Source organism: Gadus morhua, chromosome 13 (assembly GCF_902167405.1).
Source record: "Gadus morhua chromosome 13, gadMor3.0, whole genome shotgun sequence".
In the NCBI taxonomy this organism is placed as follows: Eukaryota; Metazoa; Chordata; class Actinopteri; order Gadiformes; family Gadidae; genus Gadus; species Gadus morhua.
In genome coordinates, this window is record NC_044060.1 from 4,365,299 (window position 1) to 4,387,239 (window position 21,941).

Sequence of the window (21,941 nt, forward strand, 5' to 3'; positions counted from 1 at the left end):
TCTGTCTGTGTCTGTGTGTGAGGGCGTGCGTGTGTATGTGAGAGCGTCGAGTGTCTATGTGTGTCTGTCTGTCTGTGTGTGTCTGTGTGTGAGTGCGTGCGTGTGTATGTGAGTTCGTCGAGTGTCTACGTGTGTCTGTCTGTCTGTCTGTGTGTGTGTGTCTGTGTGTGAGTGCGTGCGTGTGTATGTTAGTGCGTCGAGTGTCTATGTGTGTCCGTCTGTCTGTGTGTGTCTGTGAGTGAGTGCGTGCGTGCATGTGTATGTGAGTGCGTCGAGTGTGTGTATGTGAGTGCGTCGAGTGTCTATGTGTGTGTCTGTCTGTGTGTGTCTGTGTGTCTGTGTGTGTGAGTCTGTCCGTCTCCGTGTTGCCTTAACATAAAGAGAGCCGGCTGCACCACCACATCAACGTCTGTACATCGGCTGAACGGGCATCGCCTGCACATTTCACACGCGGCGTCATGCCAGCCGTAAAGCCCGCGGCTTTGACAGGCGGCACATGAAACCCGACGCCCGTGTGTGTGTGTGTGTGCGTGTGTGGGTCTGCGGGCCCGGGAGCTAAGCGGGGGCTTCGAGCGAGTGGCAGTGGGAACAGAGAGACGCGTGTCAGACGCTGCCAACCGCGCCACACTCTGTTAGCGGAGCGGTTAGCCCGCCCGCTAATGAGACAGCCTCCGTCTGGGTCCGCGCTGTAAGAGCCAGCAGGACGAGGGAGGGGGGGGGGGAAAAGAGAGAGAGAGAGAGAGAGAGAGAGAGAGAGAGAGAGAGAGAGAGAGAGAGAGAGAGAGAGAGAGAGAGAGAGAGAGAGAGAGAGAGAGAGAGAGAGAGAGAGAGAGAGAGAGAGAGAGAGAGAGAGAGAGAGAGAGAGAGAGAGAGAGAGAGAGAGAGAGAGAGAGAGAGAGAGAGACGTCAGTGGTTAACCACGCCGAGCTGTCGGGACGGGGATAAAAACACACTAATGAAGAAGGGGAATATTAAAAACATATGAGGTTGCCGATGGAGACGGGGGCGTTTAAAAGTAACGACGGCCTCCTCCGCTCGGAAGGGGTTTTTCTCTCGTTAGTTGTTCTCGCATTCAGATCTTTAATGTTTGCGTTTAAAAACATAACCCCCCCCTCAGTACAGCGACGCATCGTTCACGGCGTTTGGGTTTTTATTCCAACGCTAACAAACAGCGGGAAGGGCGGAGGGCTTGGCAGGAAGGACAGACGGACGCACGCATCAGGCCTCAAAGGCTAACAGTCGGTCAGTGACTGAGTGAGCGGATCTCACCATCTGGGCGCAGGCACAGGGGGGGGGGGGGGAGTGAGTGAGTGAGGAACTGAGTGAGTCAGTCAGTCAGTCAGTCAGTCAGTCAGTGAGAGTATCTCACCATCTGTGCACACAGGTACATCTGTGAGTGAGTGAGTGAGTGAGTGAGTGAGTGAGTGAGTGAGTGAGTGAGTGAGTGAGTGAGTGTCTCACCATCTGAGCCCGCAGGTACATGTGAGAGTGAGTGAGTGAGTGAGTGAGTGAGTGAGTGAGTGAGTGAGTGAGTGAGTGAGTGAGTGAGTGAGTGAGTGAGTGAGTGAGTGAGTGAGTGAGTGAGTGAGTGAGTGAGTGAGTGAGTGAGTGAGTGAGTGAGTGAGTGAGTGAGTGCGTGAGTGCGTGCGTGTCTAACCATCTGAGCCCGCAGGTACATGTGAGAGTGAGTGAGTGCGTGAGTGCGTGAGTGCGTGCGTGTCTCACCATCTGAGCCCGCAGGTACATCTGTGCCTGGCTGGCGGTGAGGGTGGTGGGGTTGGACGGGCTCCCGAGCAGCACGGCCTGCTGGGAAATACTGGTGGGGGCGGAGCTTACACTCTGGGCGCGGCTGATGAGCTGGGCGGCGCCAGACGACGTGGTGAGGTTGATCTGGGGGGCGGAGTCAGAGACGGAGGCTGGTTAGGAGGGTTAGACGGTGAGAGGGTGAGAGGGTCGAGGCTGAGCGAGATGATCACTCCTCTTCTCACTTACTCATGTGTTCATCCTCCGTGTATTCACCAAGCTCATTCAGCTGTGACGGGCCAGTTAAGATGATAATATACTTCATTTGTCAGACAGGTCTGAAATTAGTTTTACGTCCATTTTGTTGCTCCATTGTGACTTAACACATGCATGTAACACAAATTGTCCGTAGTGTTCATTGTAGGGCATTACATCACACACCACAAGCAGAAAACAGAAAAACACAAACACATAGAAGACAAACATGGAGGTCCCTTCACCTTCTCCTTGATCTCGAGGTTGATTCAGTGTTGAGCATGTGGATTGATTGATGCACAAAAGAGTGTTTCAGCCAGATCTTGTTAAACGTGGGTACTCTGAATCTGCATTTTGATGGTAACAGTTTGTATTCTTTGTTTGCAAAAATGCAGATTCTCAACGCCTCTAACGTGCGTAACGCGTGCAGTGAGGCCTCACCTTCAGATCTACTTTATTCATCCTTGGGGCACTGAAACAGTCATGCAAAATACCCCCTAATTCTTAAACTAGACCTGAAGCGTCCAAACTAACTACAACACGCCTGCTAAAATAAACAAACAGCAGAGAGGTCGAGAGAGACGAGGACAGATGTTTGCCGAGAGAGAGCGGAATCGATCCAGGGTTGGAGAGAGTAACACTAGACAGTCTGGGTATCCTTAGGGACAGAACCGTGAGACAGCAGCAAGCACAACAAACAGGGCTGACATCACCACAGCTGCCAGAACGCTTCTTCCTAATTGGCCGAGGCTCAGAACACCTGGCTCGAGAGAACGGAGAGACGCTATTGGCGGAAACCCGCGTCGCATGAGGCAATGTTGGGATGGATTCATGTCAATGTTCCAATGGAAGAAATGTGGGACGTTTCTAGAATAAAGAAGAGTGTTTTTATTAAGTAATCCAAGGTATTTCAGTACACACAGTGTGTACTGCTTGCTGTTCACTGTGAACTGATTATCCTCTCACTGACCCAGGTTCTGTTTAACATCTGAAGGCGTCCTATTCTGACCATAGTCAACATTGGTAACGTGCGGATATGGTGCTGCCAGATTGTGATTTAGTGCTGTGATGTAGAAGAGTTGTGATATTACTGGATTCATGCATTGGAATTATGAGTAGGAGGAGGAGGCCAGCTTCATAAGGCTCCCCCCCAGGGAGGAGAGGGGGCTCAGGGCCCCAGAGAGGGGCCTGAACCCCCTCCAACTCACCGTGGTCTGGGAGGAGGCCCCCTGCTGGGACGAGGTGCCGTTCTGGGAGGAACCCTGCCTGCCAACCGCCATACTGGCCTGGTGTACGGTAGAGAGAGGTAGAGGGAGAGAGAGAGAGACAGAGACAGAGACAGAGAGGTAGAGAGCGAGAGAGAGAGGGAGGTAGAGAGAGGTAGAGAGAGGTAGAGAGAGGGAGAGAGAGAGAGAGAGAGAGAGACAGACAGACAGAGAGAGAGAGAGAGAGACAGAGAGAGGCAGAGACAGAGACAGAGAGAGAGACGGAGAGAGACAGAGGCAGAGAGAAAGGGAGGCAGGGAGAGAGAGAGCGAGAGCGAGAGCGAGAGCGAGAGAGAGAGAGAGAGAGAGAGAGAGAGAGAGCAAGAGCGAGAGACCAGACCAAATAGATGATGAAAAGAACAGGAAAAAGAGGGGAGCGATGGAGAGGAAGAGAGAGAGAGAGTTAAAAATAAAGCAAGGTTCCTTTGAAGCTTCTCCCAAATGATTACCAAGGTATGTGCTGCTTCGCATTTATAATGAAACAGCCTTACTTTACTGACTAGTGATATCATTCTAATATCTAATTTATAAAACCTTAGGAGGGAAGGAGGCAGTAGGGTGGAGTGAGTGAGTGAGTGAGTGAGTGAGTGAGTGAGTGAGTGAGTGAGATTAAAGCATGGATGTACATGTGTGAATGAATGTCATAAATCATAGCAAATATCTTAACGAGTAACGGGGAGATATCAAAGCGATATCATAAACGTGCTTCATAATCAGTGTGTGCACCTGCAGGCTCTGAGGCTGTGTGTGTGTGTGTAGGCTGTGTGTGTGTGTGTGCGTGCGTGCGTGCGTCAGTGTGCGTGTGTGTGTGTGCGTGTACCTGTAGGCTCTGCAGCTGGGCGGTGCTCAGGCTGTGCATCAGGTGCTGCTGCTGCGCGGCGTACATCTGCTGCAGGTACTGGGCGGCGGTGTTGGGCTGGCGGTGCAACGCCTGCTGGATCACCTGGAGCACAGACAGACAGACAGACAGACAGACAGACAGACAGACAGACAGACAGACAGACAGACAGACAGACAGACAGACAGACGTGAGGACCGGGCTAGCGCAGACCGGGAGCGGACCACGACAGACCTCCAGTACCGAGTGTCTCCCCGATATACTCAGCACTCAGCATCGTAACTAATACAGTGGGAAGGGTCCCAATCCCGTCATCTCCAATCTGCTACAAAATCAAATAGTAGCAGAGAGTCTCTAACCACGAGGACCTGAACGGTGTGATGGAGGGGGGGGGGGGGGGGACAGAGCTTCCCGGGCCACCCTTGGTTCTGAATGGACGGACCTGTATCTTTGTCCTGAGGGAGGGGGGGTTGTGACTGGGGGGGGGGGGGGGGGGGGGGCATGAGCAGAGGTGCAGTGTGCGACATACAGCCCCGCTATATGACACACAACACATCTCCTATAGGGCTAGATAAGAGATGGTATCAGGAGACCCCCTCCTGCATATAAACAGGTTATTACAGGTTCAGACGGGGCGGTTCCACACGCCCGTGTCGAGTTAATCCCTTCCACTGGCAGCAGCACCTCTCTTTGTTTGACTGACAGCCCTGGCCCGGTTACCGGGGCAACAAGAAGGAGGCGGGCTGACCCTGGAGTCCTTCCGCCCACAGAAGACGCATCGGCCTAACCTCTCGGGGAGGAGACAGGACCGGGGGGGGGGGGGGGATTCGGGGTCAAAGGTCAATTAAATGCCTGCTAATCTTCCTATTGGTTCTGGCGGAGGGGGAGGGGCTTTGCGTGGAAGGGGATTATTCCGGATCATGTGACAGTGTCAAAAACTGTTCTCCCTGACAGCCAATCCCACGCCAGAGGGCTGTCCCGACCTGGAAGAAGATAATGCCGTGTGGAGGAGGGGTCATCGAGGGGTCAACCCGAGCGCGTTAGGTGAAGGCGTGTGGGGTCGCGGGTCGCTGGGACTCCGTCGTCGAGACTCAAGTTGCACTCCCAACTAATTCTGTTGATTGGCAGGTCCAGCTCTTCTGAACGCCTTGGGTTGGTGTTAGAGAAGGAGGGGCGGTGGACCGGGGTAGATCGTAAAGGGTCAACGGACTGCATTTATTTAGAGATGTTCTAACCGGTGGCCACTCAAAGCGCTTAACAATATGACCTAATATTCACCAATTCATGCACGCATTCACACACCGACGGCGGGGTCAGCCACGCAAGGAGACAGCCAGTTTCGTCTCGAGCAGCTAGGGGGAGGTGCCTTGCTCGGGGACACCTCAACACTCAGCTAGGAGGAGCCGGGGATCGAACCAGCGACCTTCTGGTTACCAGCCAACGCGCTCTACCTCCTGAGCCACATGCCGCCCAGGGCTAAGGGCTACCCTGCGTCCCTGTGCGGGTCGCCTGCGCCCCGGAAACAGCACCGGAACCAGGGGCAGCGCAGTCTAGTGAGAAGGAAGTACGACCGTCGGAAGGTTGTGAGTTCGAAACCCTCCCGAGTGTGTCTGCGTACCAGAGCCAGATGCCCTACCAGGCCGCTAATGAATCACATTAATTATTCAAACGTGTAATCCGAGTCCCATTGGACCAAAGGTGTCTGCTGAACGACGTGGTAGCACAGCGGTGGGGACACTGAAGCCAGTTCGCAGCTGACCTTTGCACCGCCTCCACCACATCACCACATGATCAGCCCCGCTGGCTGTGGGTTAATGAGTGACACGACAACACATTTCCCCTAAAGTTGTTTCGATACAGATACCAGTATCGGAAATTCCCCTGATACTGCTTAAATTGCAGCATCGGGGAATTTCCGATGCTGGTATCGATACTGCTTAAATTGCAGTATCGGTATCGATCTATGCGCTGATCCCATCACATGAGTAGCTACTTTACTACACTAACATCACAAACACGTGCAGTGTTATGCTGCGTTCGTTAACGCCCGGAGGCGGGAAAGTCCAAATGGGAAACGCCTCATCTCTGACCTACAAACGATCGAGCTTCCAAGTCGGAAAAACATGGATGCTTGTGACGCTCGATAAGAAGTTTACAAATGTATTCTCATCAAAGATTACAAAAATGTAAATTATCTAGTTCGGAAAAAAAATATGTGGTCTACAGTTACAGAACCGACTGCACGTTGTCGTCGTCGTAAGAGAATCCTTCAATAAGAACGAGACTGCTATAAGAAGTTACAATGCTCGGTTCTGTGTCGGTATCTACTCATCCGATACTGAGGCTCAGGAGAGGCGTACCTGAACAGTCTGGCGGTCCGAGATCCCGCTGTAGACGGAGATCTGAGGCACGGCCTGTCTAGTACTGGTGCTACTGGGAAGGACACTGGTGCTGGCGCTGGTGGTGCTGGCGTGGGCCGCGCCAGCACCAGTACTCCCAGTGCCAACGCTGCTGGAGGCGGCGGCGGCGGCGGCGGTGGTGGAGGCGGCAGACGGGGGCGGTGGTGGGGCTGGTGCTGGGGGGGGCGGTCCGCCGGTGCCGGCCATGGAGGGGGGGGCAGCTGGCTCACTCTCCATGGTGCCCTCGGCTCTCCTGACCTTTGAACCCCGGCTCTTCTGAATGGCTCTCCTGTGCCTGTCGGATCGAGGGAAGAGGAAGAGGAAGTGAGTGAGAAGGAGAAGAAGAAGAAGAAGGAAGAAACCAAGACGGCAGCGATTGGTAGCATATGCTTCAATCCATTGCATTGCAAAAAAAAAACCTTTTTAAAATCAACAACTCCGCCATGTCACCCTAACGACCAAAACGCAAGCTACAGAGCCAGCCAAGAGCTGTATTTCAGACCTGGCAGTGCATGCTGGGTAATCTGGGTTAAAGGCCCCCCCCCCAGCAGCCCAGAGCACGGATGGCCTTTTAAAAACACACGTCAGCTGTCCCGGCGGCGGGCCAAAGCAGAGGCCTGCGAGGGAGGCGCGTTAGGGGATGAATGGAAGGGGAGCCCGCCGCTGGAAGAGGGGTTAGGAAGAAGAGAGGAAGAATGTGGTCCTGGAGTCCAAACCTACACCACAGCGCAGATGGAGAGGACTTGATGGAGGCCAGGGAGGGGAAGAGAGAGAGAGAGAGAGAGAGAGAGAGAGAGAGAGAGAGAGAGAGAGAGAGAGAGAGAGAGAGAGAGAGAGAGAGAGAGAGAGAGAGAGAGAGAGAGAGAGAGAGAGAGAGAGAGAGAGAGAGAGAGAGAGAGAGAGAGAGAGAGAGAGAGAGAGAGACAAGCACTAAGAGAGAGAGATAAAGCATGAGCGAGTGAGAGAAGCAGAGAGAGAGAGAGATTGAGAGAAACTAAGAGAGGGGTAAAGAGGAACTAAGTGATATGCAAGATAATGGACAGATAAAGCATGAGCGAGTGATTCAACCAGAGACGGAGAGAGAAAGCGAGAGACACAAAGCAAGTGTTTCAGGAAGCCCAGCGGCTGGGAGAGAGTGGGAGAGGGAGTGAGAGGGAGCGCGTGGGAGAGGGAGGAAGGGAGGCAGGGGTTCCTGCCCCCCAGGTTCGCCGTCCGGGTGAAGGGAGTAGTGAATGCGAGCGTCTGTCCGTCAGGCTGCCCTCCTCCTGCCTGTAGGACTGCGCTGCCTCAGCAAGCTGGTTTGCATTTCTCTTTGTACATGTGTGGGAGTGTGAGGGAAGTAATTAGGCCGAGAGAGGGAGGGAGACGTACGTCCTCCTTCCCCTCATTACCGTGGAGATTAAGAAGCAGGGGCCCGGGCTGAATGGCTTCAAACCAAACCATCAGCAGATAGGATCTGCCTCCTCTGGTGGAGCCACGCCAGGGTCTAAAGCAGGGAACCCTGAGCCAAGACCGGCTCTAAACCAGGGAACCCTTAGCAAAGTCCTGCTCTAAACCAGGGAACCCTTAGCCAGGACCGTCTCCAAACCAGGGAACCCTTAGCCAAGTCCTGCTCTAAACCAGGGAACCCTTAGCCAGGACCGTCTCTAAACCAGGGAACCCTTAGCCAGGACCGTCTCTAAACCAGGGAACCCTTAGCCAAGTCCTGCTCTAAACCAGGGAACCCTTAGCCAAGCCAGGGTCTAAACCAGGGAACCCTTAGGCAAGTCGGGCTCTAAACCAGTTAACCTTTAGCCAAGACCGGCTTTAGACCAGCTAACCCTTAGCCAAACCCTGCTCCAAACCAGTAAACCCTTAGCCAACCAGGATTTAAAACCAGTGAACCCTTAGCCAAACCCCGCTGTAAACCAGAGAACCCTTAGCCAAGCCGTGCTAGGAATCAGAGAACCCTTAGCCAAGCCAGGTTCTAAACCCGAGAACCCTTAGGCAAGCCAGGGTCTAAACCCGAGAACCCTTAGCCAAGCTGGGCTCTAAACCAGCCAACCAAAAGTAAACAACACGGCTCTCCTGAGAATCTAGGAAAACAAACAGCTTTAGAATTCTTGTAATTCTAGTTTCAAGCCTCAAGTTACTCAGAACCAGTAATAAATTGTTATACCTTTTAAGATAATCAAGGACCAAATAGCGGGAAACAAAGTGAACTGTTCTAACATAAAAACTGAGAAGAAATATCTTGTCAGACAAAAAACAAGCATACATTGCCTTGATTTAAGATATTTTATCTTACCTAGATTTCAATCTTTGCAGCGAGGACGAGACAAGACGGCAGGAAGTGAAGAACCCAGTATGGTAACATGAGAACTCGGGACGAAAATAACCGCGGGATGCAATAACCACAAACAACAACAACAACAACCGCAAAACAACAACAACACAAGCAGAACCAGAAGACGGAGCAAGCTGTACCCTAGCGTGCCGATTTCACACCCGACAGAGCCTCTTTTCCCCGGTCCGTCTGGTTGTTTGGTTGTTGGGTAAACAAGCGGACGTCTCTCCGTTTGGTATGAGCTCAACATGTCCGCTGGGTTTGGGGTGTAAATAAAGCCTTCCTGCCCGCGCTCCCGAAGGCAGCAGCAGCCGCACCAGAGGCCGTTGACACACACATCGTGCCTCGCCATGAATGAAAAGCAGAGATCTCTCCAGAGATGCCGTCCAATGACCCCTTCTGTCAGCGTCCCTGAGAGAGCACCCATTCATTCATTCATTCAGCAGCCTTGAGGAACCCCCCCTCACTCACCCCTCACCCCCTCCTCCTTCCCAAGGCATTCACCCCCCCCCCTCCCCCCTGCCTCCCTCCCTCCCTCCCTCATCACCTTCTCTACACTGATGACCCTCCAGCTCAACACCAACACTTAAAAAGGTAAACAACAGTCTCCCTCCCTCCAGCGTGGGAGGAAGACTCGTCACCATGACAACGCAGCATCACGTGGCGCCTCAGCAGCACCAGAACCCGACAACGCCGAGTGACGTTCCGACAGCGCTCGGGCCCTGGACGACAGCCGGACACGGAACGACCAAATGGGTTCTGCCAGCGGAGAGAGAGAGAAGACAGGAGGGAGGAGAGTGGAGAGGGGAGAGCGATGGAGGAGGATGCCGAGAGGTTTCCCCCCCTCCCAACCCGGGGGAGATCTGCCTGTTAGGATCCAGACAGACAGACTGACTGTCTCTCCTTCAGAGATAAAACAGCCACACGAGAGGAAGTGAGGCAGGAAGGAAGGAGTGAGTCCTGGGGCTCCGTCTCCCCCCCTGACACCCCGCCGGCCGTGGCGAGGAGCGGGAGATGCTGACCCACATTACACCACAACACAGCACAGCCACACGTTCCTCGCACACAAGGAGAGATCAATAGCAATACAGCATGGCACAGCCCAGTGGATTCAGAGGCTGCTGGACGCACAACCAGAGACAGCGTGTGTGTGTGTGTGTGTGTGTCTGTATGGGGGGGGGTGGGTTCCTCTCCTCTGCCGAGACAAAGCCCCCTACCCTCGCTGCTCCTACCTCCTCCTCCCTCCCCCCCGCCGCGATGCAGGGGTATAGTGCCCCATCCCCCGGGATCCTGTTGTTGTCCTAGCCTGGGATGCTACTCCTAGCGCTACGGCTGCTGCTCCTCTTTGTCTCCTGCTCCTCCTGCGCCCGTGTGCTCGCGTGCGTCCGTTGCCGTGGCGGTGCTTCCGTACCCTCGCTCACTAGACCCCCGCTAGCTGCTCTCGTCGACCCCCCAGCAGCGCGCAGTGGCTGAGCTGCTCGTCCCACCATCGACACCCCACTCCACCAACCAGCCCCCCCGGCCTGCCTCCTGATTATCTGGTATCCTAGCGACAGCCAACGGGGTGCCTACGGAATCCCCGTGCGGGAGCCGCGCGCTGATTGGCCGCTGTGATCCCCCTCTAATGAAGATGATGGCAGTGGTTCCCCTCCCCCCCTTTCCCCTTCCCCTTCAAGCGGGGAGCGCATATTTTGGAGGGCTGCACGGAGGCGTTTATGCTAAGGAACCGGCGCCTGGGTGCAGATGGAGCTTTTTATGGGGGACGCATGCAAAAACAGTGCATAAACGTGCAAATGAGCGTGCTTATAAAGACAGCCGTGATGCATTGTGGGTAGGATGATGGAATAGAACATTTTTTAAAGAGTCAGACACCACTGGCGTCAAGCGATTCCTTTTAACAAAAATCTGTGTGTGTGTGTGTGTGTGTGTGTGTGTGTGTGTGTGTGTGTGTGTGTGTGTGTGTGTGTGTGTGTGTGTGTGTGTGTGTGTGTGTAGGCCATTATCATAACGCTGGGACACTAATGACGGTGGATGTGCGGGGATGGGACTTTGAGTACCAGGGAGTGGGATAGACCTCTCTCCCTCTCCTAACCCAGAACACTAACACCCCACGGCTTACACGACTGTGTGAGCAGGGATGGCTCACTAAACCCATTCCTAGAGATTAGCCTAATTCTGCTACAGCCTTAACCAAATCACTCTAACCAGCCACACTAACTAACTACAATTAAATGGAGCGCTAGAATGATTCAGTACGCCAATAGGGCCAGTTTAGAGAGATTATTTGAAAATAATAGTTAATAATAATGGTATAAGATGACTGACACAGAAAAACTCAATCCCCAAAACATGATAGACGCATTACAATAAAGAACTACTTAATGTGAATCCAATTCTTAAATCAAACCCCCATTAACATGTGTGCGCGCACGTGCGTGACTGTGTGCATGTGCGTGTGTGTGATAGCACCCTCATTGTCTGAGGCCCCACATTAACATGCCACCCCAAATGTCTGGCGGGCTGAAATACAGCCATTTTCAGACGCTACCCGGCGCGCTACGTGCAATTGATTGCGAGCGGCCATGCACAAGCTTCATTGATTATGATCTCCCCATTAGCATATAGATTAGCCTGTGGTGGGCTAGCCAGATCCATGTGCCTGCAGTCACACACTTCAGCGGGGGGGGGGGGGGGGGGTGAGGGTTAGGGGGGGGGTAATGCACCGACGACGGACCCAATATGGCTGGTTGAGTGGCTGGGGAAGTGGTGGCAGCGGTGTCTTTGTTTGATACGAGCCATTTAACCCGAGGTCTCACTGTTTTAGATGGCCTTATGAAGCTATTGTAAACTCACTCACTCACTGTGTGTGTGTGTGTGTGTGTGTGTGTGTGTGTGTGTGTGTGTGTGTGTGTGTGTGTGTGTGTGTGTGTGTGTGTGTGTGTGTGTGTGTGTGTGTGTGTGTGTGTGTGTGTGTGTGTGTGTGTGTGTGTGTGTGTGTGTGTGTGCGCGCGCGCGTGTGTGATATTCACGCGTGTGTGTTTATGCGTACGTGTCTGATATGTGCACGTATCTGATATGTGTGTGTGTGTGTGTGTTCTTTAACAAAACACAAGCCACTCCCCCTGCCCGCCCTATAGCCAGCTGATCAATTCCATTCCCCTCAATGCCTAATAAGCTGTTCTTATGGGCATCACAAGCAACGCGAGCCAGTGGATGACGCAGGGCGCAAAGGCACAGCCGGGGACAATACCACTGGATTCCTCTGGACAGACGGAGGCATTCTCCACTGGAGATAACAGATCAGAACCATTGGCTGTGTGGTTGGGCTTAGCCGTGAATACAAACAACTGTTTAGTTCCTCTATTGGCTCGTTTTAATGCAGTGGATGCCGATCTGATGGTAGGTTTGAAGAGCCAAGTTAGATTAGGAGAAACCTTGGCTGCTGGCGACACACACACACACACACACACACACACACACACACACACACACACACACACACACAAGCATATTGCCAGCCTGCAGCCGCAGGGCCGGATCTGATTGTCTGCGTCCGTCTCCATTGGCTTGTTGATTTTCTGTCTGCTCTCAAGTGTTGTGAATGAAGGGTTATTAGTGGCTGAGGCCCGGGTCTGATGAAGTGGGCCGACTGGGGACAGTGGTCTGTCTGGAGTGGGGTTATGAGGAACGTTATGAACGCAATCATGGAGGATTTCACATGACCTAACACCCATATAGTTCTGATCGAGGGACCGAGATGAGGTCAAATATGAGGTCTGAGATGGACCGAAATGAGGTGGATCATGTTTAAAGTGATGGAAACAGGACCTAAAATGTATGATGACATATCACAGAGGGATGTATCCGCTACGAAACTACTCAATAACTTGTCAGTGAAATGTCCAAAAGTATATTACTAAACATCTTATGCTCTGTCTTGTAAGGACTCAGGTTTCAGGGGTGTTGGCTGAGGCGGTTGTGTGGTACGCATACTATGCAGTCAGTGCCCTACATGCCCTACCTTACTTACCTATCTCAAAAATGTGAGCCTATATAATTGCTCGCTGCCTTGGCACCAAAGACAGCAGGAACAGACTCCACTCACTAAACCGGCTTCAAGGAAATCAATAGACCGAAATCAGGTGAGATTGCAATTGATTTACCCGAACATCATTTTCTGAATCTTAATGCACCTCGACAACTGGCTGATAACCACATGACCGGCATTGAGATGATGTTGAAGGCAGTCCTTAAAAAACGAATATTGAACCGTTGGTGACAGAATCTGTCACCTCACTTACATGTCCAGCAGATAAAAGGCAACTTCTACGTCAGATCCAAGCCGCCATCCTTCCCTCTCCATTGTGCGAAAAGCGCGCCGATGTAAATACTGGATTTAAAACTCTTTCTATTGTTTCTCTTTTCTACCTCTTCTTTAGAAGTCTTTGGATTGTAAGCTTGCCAGAACCATGAGCAATTACACGATGAGAAACAATGACGGGAACGTACGAGCTGCCTCCCTGGTCTTGATTGACGCCCACGGAGCACATGTCCTCCTTTGAGCTGCTGTGATTGAGCAGGAATAAAGCAAGGCTCGCCGAGTTCTCTCTACGCAGCTGCAGAGTCTGAGCAATTAACCCAGATCCCTTTAGCCTTGAGGTTAGCGTCTACATGAAGGTTAATGTTTCTCTGAGTACATTTCAAACCAAAGATAAATCGCATTAATTCTTAAAGATGATGATATTAAACGACTAGGACTACAAATTCACTGAAGCTATAACATTCAGATCTCCACTTGAGATAACAGAAACATCCACCTAGCATGACCCATTGATCTTCTCTATAGAAGGTTACAAGTCCCAGAGAACAGTGTCTTCTATAAGTGGATCATTTGAAAGGTCAGATTTTTCTCAATGTGGGGGCAAGTTGGGAGATGCTGGCACCATCATTAAGGAAGTGACTGATATTTGTGTATATGTAAACGTGGAGCAGAACAAGTACATGGTAAATGGACTGCATTTATTCAGCGCTTTCCTACCCAGCGGCCACTCAAAGCGCTTCACAATACTGCCTAACATTCCCCCGCATAAATTCACACACCAACTGCGGTGTCGACCATGCAAGGCGACAGCCAGCTCGTCAGGAGCAGTGAGGGTGAGGTGCCTTGCTCAGTGAATCCTCAACACTTGGAAGCCCCGAGTGTTGAAGCCGGTGATCGAACTAGCAACCTTCCGTTTACCATCCAACCCACTCTACCTCCTGAGCCACATGCGTCGGGGGGGGGGGGGGGGGGGGGGGGGGGGTCCTGTTTCCGAGCCGCGTGTCCCAACAAGCTGCTCGCTCCTCGTTGTCTTCCCCAGAGGTCGATAGCCAAGACGGTGAGCAGCAGGTCGATGAGGCCCTGTCCAAACAAGAGGCCGGCTCAGCACTGCTTTCTTTGGCCCTGCCCGGCTGAGATCCACTCAGACGCATGGGGCCTCCCCTAAGGGGCCCGCTCCCTCCCCAAAGGGCCCGGCTGTAAGTGAGCCATCGGACCTCTTCCTGCACAGATGAGTAAGCCGGCACAAAGAGGCCGTGGGCAGTGTTCCAGGAGAGTCCTTTAGCAGCGGCTGGAGCTCGTTGTGAGCCTGTCCACTCCTACTCAGAAGCACTCGAGAGTCAGGTCAATTGACATAAATGAATTTTGAAAAGAAATTTTCCAAGACGGTTCCTTCCCAACAGCGGACCACAGTCACATGAACTCAACCCCTATAGGTCTGTCTCCTTAGGGCGGCGTTTTGTTTGATAGAAGCCCTTTAACCCATATAAAGTCAAGGAGGAGGTCTAATTCTTTAGAGCACCCTGATATCGCCCCGTCTGACAAGCCCTCATAGAAAAACCCTGGGTTCTAGAATCGGTGCAAATACTAAAAACCGAAATAACCTCACTGTTAATAACCTCAGACTGCGATTACACCAAGGGCACCCTGGGTAATCTCCCATCTCAACAATTTGTCCCCAGGATGTGGAGCATGTGGAGGAAAAACCTGTGTGTTCACAACACCAAAACTCTTTTCACTATATTTGACAACCATATATTAAGTTTATTTTATTTTATGAAAGAGTGTCTTGAATTTACCCTTAAAAACAGTTGCGTGATTGTTGCTTTGCATGCTTAAATTTTTTCCTCACAAAGTCCTTTGGTGATTTGAAATGCTTCATAGCAAGATATATTATTAGCCTATAATTATGAATCAGGACGAAAGAAAACCGACAGAAAGAGGTTAATCCTGGGTGGCTGAATTTGGGAGGGTGACTAAATGTTGTTTTGGCGTCTCTCATCTATAAATAGTATACTAAAGCCCTGTCAAACAATGCCATTATTGACTACAGATTAGCAACATGCTACAACCAGAACGAGCTCTCAAAGTCAGGCCTCTCTGCCAGGATCCTGCACTCCAGTAGGGGGGGAGAAAGTAGGTCAGGTATGGTTTGGGGGACGCCAAAAGCAGCACAGGGAATGGAAAGGATTCAGACAAGACAAATGTCTCTGGCTTCAGCCAAGCGACATTCATGGGTCTGCCATTCTCGTGCGAAGGTCTCCATTAAAAGCAGCTAGGCCGTAGACCAACATCAACACACCTATTGGTGGAGGGTATTAATCAGGGGCATGGGAGAGCTGGGGTAGGGGCTGAGGTACCAGGTTGGACCCAGTGTCCTACCAATAGCCCTCCTTGGGCAAGACGCCCATACCTGCTCCTTAAAGTATCTGAATGCACTAAAAGTCACTTTAGATCATGACGTCTGACTGAAGGGCAAAAAGCAAGTTTCAGTTAACAAACCAAGTTTGGTGGCTCCACAACTATTGCCAAATAAAATCTAAATTATAGCCATCCAACCAATTGCTTGCCTGTTTAATAGCATCTTATAACACCCGCCTTCACATCAAGAACAAAGTTCACAAAAGGCCAGCGGAATGAGGTAAGCTAGCTTTAGAGTATGCGGAGAGGGAGGTTTGGGGAGAGGGAGGTTTGGGGAGAGGGAGGTTTGGGGACAGCTCCTGCCTGGGAGTCTGAGCTGTTAGGGCTGCTCGATTATGGAAAAAAAAAAATCATAATCACGATTATTTTGCTCAATATTGAAATCAAGATTATTGAAGCAATTATTTTTGAGTTTGAAAACATGATGTATTTATCCAGCATGTCTCCCCCAAATGTCTTCTTTAAAAAAAGGATACACAAAATGGTCAAAAAGAAAATGTTCAAATTTAAAATAATATCCAGCTGCACAAAAATGTAATGAAAAAAAATATATATATTTTCGATTATATTAGCTTTGTGAGTTTGAAGCTAAAATAGAAATCGCGATCAAAATTCGAATAATCGACCAGCCCTATGAGCAGTAGGTGCAGGAGGGTTGAGGAGGAGGGTGTAGCAGCGCCTAGGAGCTCCCAGTGCCCCACAGGGAATCGATACATCTGTGATGCTGATCCTTGATCATTGGTACGATTAGTATTCCTGATAGGATGAAACTGGTGCCAAGAGACTGCATTTCACAGAAACCTGCTCTGAAGAAACACCCTAACCTACTACCCTAATCCAAATGCTTTCTCAAGAAGGTGATTCAAACATTCCTTTGCATACTTTAAAAAAGAAAATTAAGAAGAACTCTAACTTTGAGGTAGATTATAAAAGGCCATCTTCTGTGTATTTTGCTTCACATTCTCTTCCGAATAAGCAAAAAAGAAAGCAGGCACTGCAGTGTCCCTCATTTCAAAGATGGGGATGAAAGAAAAACTAATCCGCAAACTCAAAAGAATAAAGCATTAGGAAGGATGTCCATGAGGGGACAGAAACAAGCGAGCGGCGGTGATCGGTTCTGAGGGATGTGAGCGCTAAACCTATCGGCTCGGAGGAGGAGGAGGAGAAAAGAGCAATACTGGTCAGACGGGCGGTGACTGTTGGATTGGATTTAGCCATCAGGAGCTTGGCATTCAGAGCAACAAACAGACTCCAGAAGCCAGACAATGTGCATTTTATCGGCACCACGGTGCCAATGGCATCCTGAAAATCCTCTATGATCCTTGACAGAAGTCCAAGAGAACTGACAGCAGGGAGCATTGATGTGACGTACAGGACCAGGGAGAAAGGAAGGGCGAAGCGGCAGACAAAGTATGAATCCCCTCACCACTCATACAGGATCTTTTTTGATATTTACGATATCCTGCTTTGCCGAATGTGTAAGGTGCAAGAAATTCACGAAAAATAGATAATACTCCAATGCATGTGCACATCGCTAAGGCGGAGACGATGAAGAGGACAGTCGTTTTGCAGACAAATGCGTCTTAATCGTCCACTCTGTGTTCGCCGAAGGGGGAAATAATTGCCAGGAGGCCGAGTCTGAGACGGAGCTTAGTGTTAGTAGTGCTAGTTCGACCCCCGGCTCCTTCTAGCCGAGTGTCAAGGTGTCCCTGAGCAAGATGCCTCACCCTAACTGCTGGAGCTTGCTGTCGCCTTGCGTGTTTGACTCCGCCGTCGGTCGTGTGAAAGAACAGTTGCAAGTCGTTTTGGATGAGAGCGCCTGCTAAATGCCCTAATGAAAAATATCTGAACCCAGATGTTCAGAACATAGGTTGTTGGATGTACACCCTGCTCGGAGGGTGGAGATGTTTATGGTGGAGCAGAATGTCCAAACGCTACGCCCCGTTAATCAGCACGAGTGACGAGGAGGATTTATATCCAGGTGGACGTCCATTGCTCCCTGAGAGCAGTAAACATTACGGATAGGGTTTAGATTATAATATTAAAAGATATGATCATGTTAAACAGAACATGATGATGAAATATAGTCCCGCAAATCACAGATAAGCCTTGTAAAATGAACTGTTGTTTGATAAAAGACATGGCTATAAAATATGAAATTACTTTTGGATAAAACGGTCATTTATAAATGTTTATGGAATTCAGTGTTTTATTGCTTGCAGTAGACGTTACTCCCATCAGCCTCGGGTAATTGGATCATAAATTGGCGATCTAGAATAACAATAAACTGACAATATTAAAAAGAAGCCATCGCCAAACTCAAGAGGTCCAGTCGACTGATTAAACTCAACATTCGATCACCTTTACATTCTGTTCATCTTCAGTCCTGAACGGTATGGAATCCACACAGTGTGGCGTGCGAGCACACAAGCGATGTGCATTGTGGACCAATCTGGCTCCACTTAACGGTGAAGCCCAGGTCCACAAAGTGGGCTTAGAAGCGTCTTTCAGGCCTTTACTGCCACTTTCGCGCCTCATGTTTTAGGTCAAGGTGTTACAGTTAATGAGGGATAGAAACCGTGTCAACGAGTCGTTGCCAGGTTACCTTAATGTGCAAACTTTTAGAACAGTTATGGTGGGGGTGGAAAAGAGCTTTCTGTATCTGGTGCTCCTGGCTAGCAATGAAACCGTTTAAAAATAAGAGAAAATAAGGATTTTGTAGTCCGAAGCGAAATCCTACATATAACCACTAAGGAATAAAATGATTTATGTTGCAATTCGTCAACCAAATACACAATTTACAACCACGAAGCAGATAGTATGTGTTGTGTTCTAGATCCTAAGGACATGCAGTAATACGCCAAAGAAAGACATCTGTGTGCAGAATGCAGACTAACGTCAGGGAAATACGTGAACGATCTCACATGTTCACGTGAAAGCCAAACATAACAAAACTTTGGAGTGCAGCGTTTGAAAGAAACAAACTCGGACCTCTGGAGTAACTTAAAGCCGCCTCAGTGCCATGATGGCGATGTTGCCTCCCGCGTTTTGTCTCCGCTGGTGACGGTCGGAGTAGCAGTCAAGTTGGCCCGGCCCTCATGCCCGCTCCACCATGTGCCAGGGGAGGTTGGAGTGATCAGAAGTACTTTTTTTTTTACCAAACCATAGCACCATCTTGCTCAACAACAGAGTGGAAAGCCATCGAGTTTAAGGGCAATTTTTACTTCATGGATAGGAATCGATTTGGTACATGGCATTTGGAGGTAAATTACCAAAACAACAGCAAGACCATTAATTATGACTTTATAACATCATATATTTATTTATATATTAAGTATGTCACAAAAAGCAGTATTGTCTTTTAAGTTAAGTTGTCGAATTTTCACTATCAGCTAAATCAATCGCGGTAGAAAAGCACTTTGGAACCACCAATGAACTTCCAGCTGCTTAAGTTGGAGTCAGAGGTCAGCTTCAACTCTCACCCCGCTCCTTTCCCAAGCCTGGGTTTAGAATGACCTTTGCCCTGACATAGCATGTAGCATAGCTATTCTAATGGGCTTATCTTCCACTCCCAGTTGGCTGGGCTTAACTTCAGACGCTGTACGCCGACATTCTTACGTCCAGAAGGGTGGTCATTTGGAATTAGAAGAATCAAGCATTGGTCAAGATACTGCAACGGGGTGACTATAGTACCACATAACTCCTCTCATATGCTCCTGTACATCAAGGCAAACATACAGGAAAGAGCAAGGGAGGGAGGAAGCCTCTAACCTAACAAACGGAAGAGCACAGCATATCATCGTTAACCATCTTATAACCCTAGCAGGAACCGTGCAGCGATTAACGAAAGGACAGCCATTAAGGCCTATTGAGCAACTTCAGCGATTACCGTACAACCTGAGACCAATTACAGCCTGACACACAACAAGGCTGAACCCCAAATATGCACAGGTTTTTCTGTCTGATTATCCCAGGAGTTGAGTGGCAATGGAGACTGAACGGGGGACAGAGAGACCGAATCACATAATAGCCTGCCCTGCCATCATTCTGAATCAACCTCAATAGCTCTGGAGAACATCGAAGGGCAGCATATGGCTTCATGTCAGCCAGTTGTTATTTTAGCAACATTCGGGTCAATTTTAGGCCATGGGGCATTTGGGCTTCTTCAGTTCTACAAGAGATCAGTCGACCGCTGCCTATTATTGCTCAAAGGCATGGCACAGATTACGCACTTGTCAAAATAGCTGGCCCATCGCCCCGAGCCCAGGGTCACGACCCCAGAGACGAAGTTGGTGTGGGTGGGGTTGTTGGCGTGTGTGTGTGTGTGTGTGTGTGTGTGTGTGTGTGTGTGTGTGTGTGTGTGTGTGTGTGTGTGTGTGTGTGTGTGTGTGTGTCTAGATAATAAATAAAACGGACCCCAGAGACGAAGTTAAGAGTCTCTCAGTGGAGGCTGTTGCCAACGTTACCCCCTTTTGCATATGGTCGTTGCCTCCCCTACATAAAAAAAACATGCTAAAAACATTAGCAGGCTAACACCCCGCCTCCGCGTCAAACTTCGCCTCGCTATTCGTGATGACTTCGTGGTCATAAATCCACATTGCAGTAATGAAACCCCACGTAAACCCGTGCCAACTGAGGGTACAACTGGCTTATTTATCCCTCTTCTTCTGGCCCAATCTGGCAACACTGCTGGGTTGCCGCAATGCTAACGGTGGCATTAGCGGTCGCGGCTACACACGTCGGTTGTCACGCAGCCGGACACACGTACGAACCCACGCGTTCCTACGCGCCTCGCCCCCCGACGGAGAGCGACGGGGACGGGTCCCCTGACGGCACACAGCGCTGCGGGGCAGGGGCAGGGACAGGGGAGCGTGTCGCCCTACCTCGGCCCAGGGCCTTGTTGTTGTTTGTCGCTCCTCCTGCGGCGCGTCTTCGCTGCCGTCGCGTCGCGATTTCGCCCCGATATCCTCCTACACCATGTCGGGGGTTTTCTGCCCGTTTTATCCGAAACGCTCAGGACCAGACGCGCGATATCAGAGCGAGGCTCGACAGTGGAAGAGGTATGTCTTCGTTTGCTTTCCGACACCACGTGACCCCCAGCCAATGGTAGAGGGCGTGACATTTGAACACGCCCCCGGCCCCCGGTCCACCATCCCGCCCCCCGTCCCGCCCCGTCCCGTCCTGGTCTATGGTTCCACGCGTTCGTCAAATCGTCCGCCCGTCCCCACTCTAAACATTGGTATAAGCGACTATACCTGTTCCAGATTGACCTATATTGGAAGGTAGCCTAAATTGGAACACAAGTTGCATGTTTCATTTCGATAAAAAGGCAGATAGTTCGGAATAACATGCAAATCCACTGCATGAGGTTTCCTATAGATAGTTATACAGATATAAAGGGCAAACTGTCCATGTTTCTGTGTGTGCGTGTGTCTTTTTGTATGTGTGGGGGTTGGTGTGTGGGTGTGTGTGTGTGGGGGGGGGGGGGTGTATGCGTGTGGGTGAGAATCTAAATAATAAATAAAACACGATTATTTCTATAACATTTCAGTTTGGAGATCAGATCTTTGCCCGGCATAGGAGAAAGAGAAACTGCATTCATCATTTGCTTACGAGAACTGAATAATTTATCAGTATCAGAGCTCACTGATTGGCCCTTGAGTTAATGATGCGGTATTTCAGGGCTCCCTCGATACAGAGTCCGCCTCATTCCAGTAACTGCACTTGGCTTAAGTCCCTTAAGACTGCGCAGACAGCCAGGCAGTTAAACTGTTCTGTGTGTTACCTCACCTCTGAGGAACGATCACATCCCCTTCCAGGAATGCTAACATTAAACCCAAACTCGCACAATTCTACCTTTCACTATAGGCGTGCACCCCACTGTTTACAGAATGCCATTGCTGAATGCTATGCTGCATGTTTAATACATGAGTGTTTCCATCTAAGCATCGTGGGCTTGGTTGATGTACTGCTTGAACAGAAAAAGGTGAAATTCAAATGTAATTATTTGGGGTTACGCGATGATCAAACATGCTTTGTCGATGTTGCAGCTTTGAACAAATGTGTGTTTGGCTCAATAAATTCATATTAACAATGCATTTTCTCATTTGATACTGAAAAAAATGAACGAATAGCAGAAAGGAGGCAATGTTGAGTTTCAAAAAAGTTGAAGTGCCAATAGATTAAATTACAATACTAATTCATTTTATGTGAAAACGGAATGGGTTGTGTGTGGTATGCCGACACATTAACAACAGATGCAAAGGATGAGGTACGATGGAAGGAACGAGGAACTATGCTGTTAAAATAATGGGTAACACATGAGCGACCTTATAGCATTACACAGCCTGGACACCTGACCGTCTTAAGATTTCCA

General features: G+C 50.1%; 1 protein-coding gene across 11 annotated transcripts in view; it reads right to left on the bottom strand.

Annotated features, from left to right (window-relative positions):
* The window catches only part of phc2b (polyhomeotic homolog 2b (Drosophila)), a 42,314-nt gene extending 21,612 nt beyond the window's left edge, over positions 1-20,702 (bottom strand). For 3 of the 11 annotated variants that reach the window (XM_030374138.1, XM_030374135.1, XM_030374134.1), the window contains exons 1-6: positions 8,967-9,281; positions 8,788-8,799; positions 6,462-6,795; positions 4,084-4,206; positions 3,207-3,284; positions 1,726-1,890 (exon numbers count right to left, since the gene is read on the bottom strand). In XM_030374138.1, coding sequence (XP_030229998.1) covers positions 1,726-1,890; positions 3,207-3,284; positions 4,084-4,206; positions 6,462-6,795; positions 8,788-8,799; positions 8,967-9,253 — 999 coding nt within the window. In that variant the 5' untranslated portion in view covers positions 9,254-9,281. Of the gene's footprint in view, positions 1-1,461; positions 1,488-1,725; positions 1,891-3,206; positions 3,285-4,083; positions 4,207-6,461; positions 6,796-8,787; positions 8,933-8,966; positions 9,282-10,058; positions 10,438-20,448 lie in introns of those variants that run through there. The other 8 variants (XM_030374137.1, XM_030374133.1, XM_030374139.1 and 5 more) reach the window with 7 other exon arrangements.
* Positions 20,703-21,941: the final 1,239 nt, after the last annotated feature.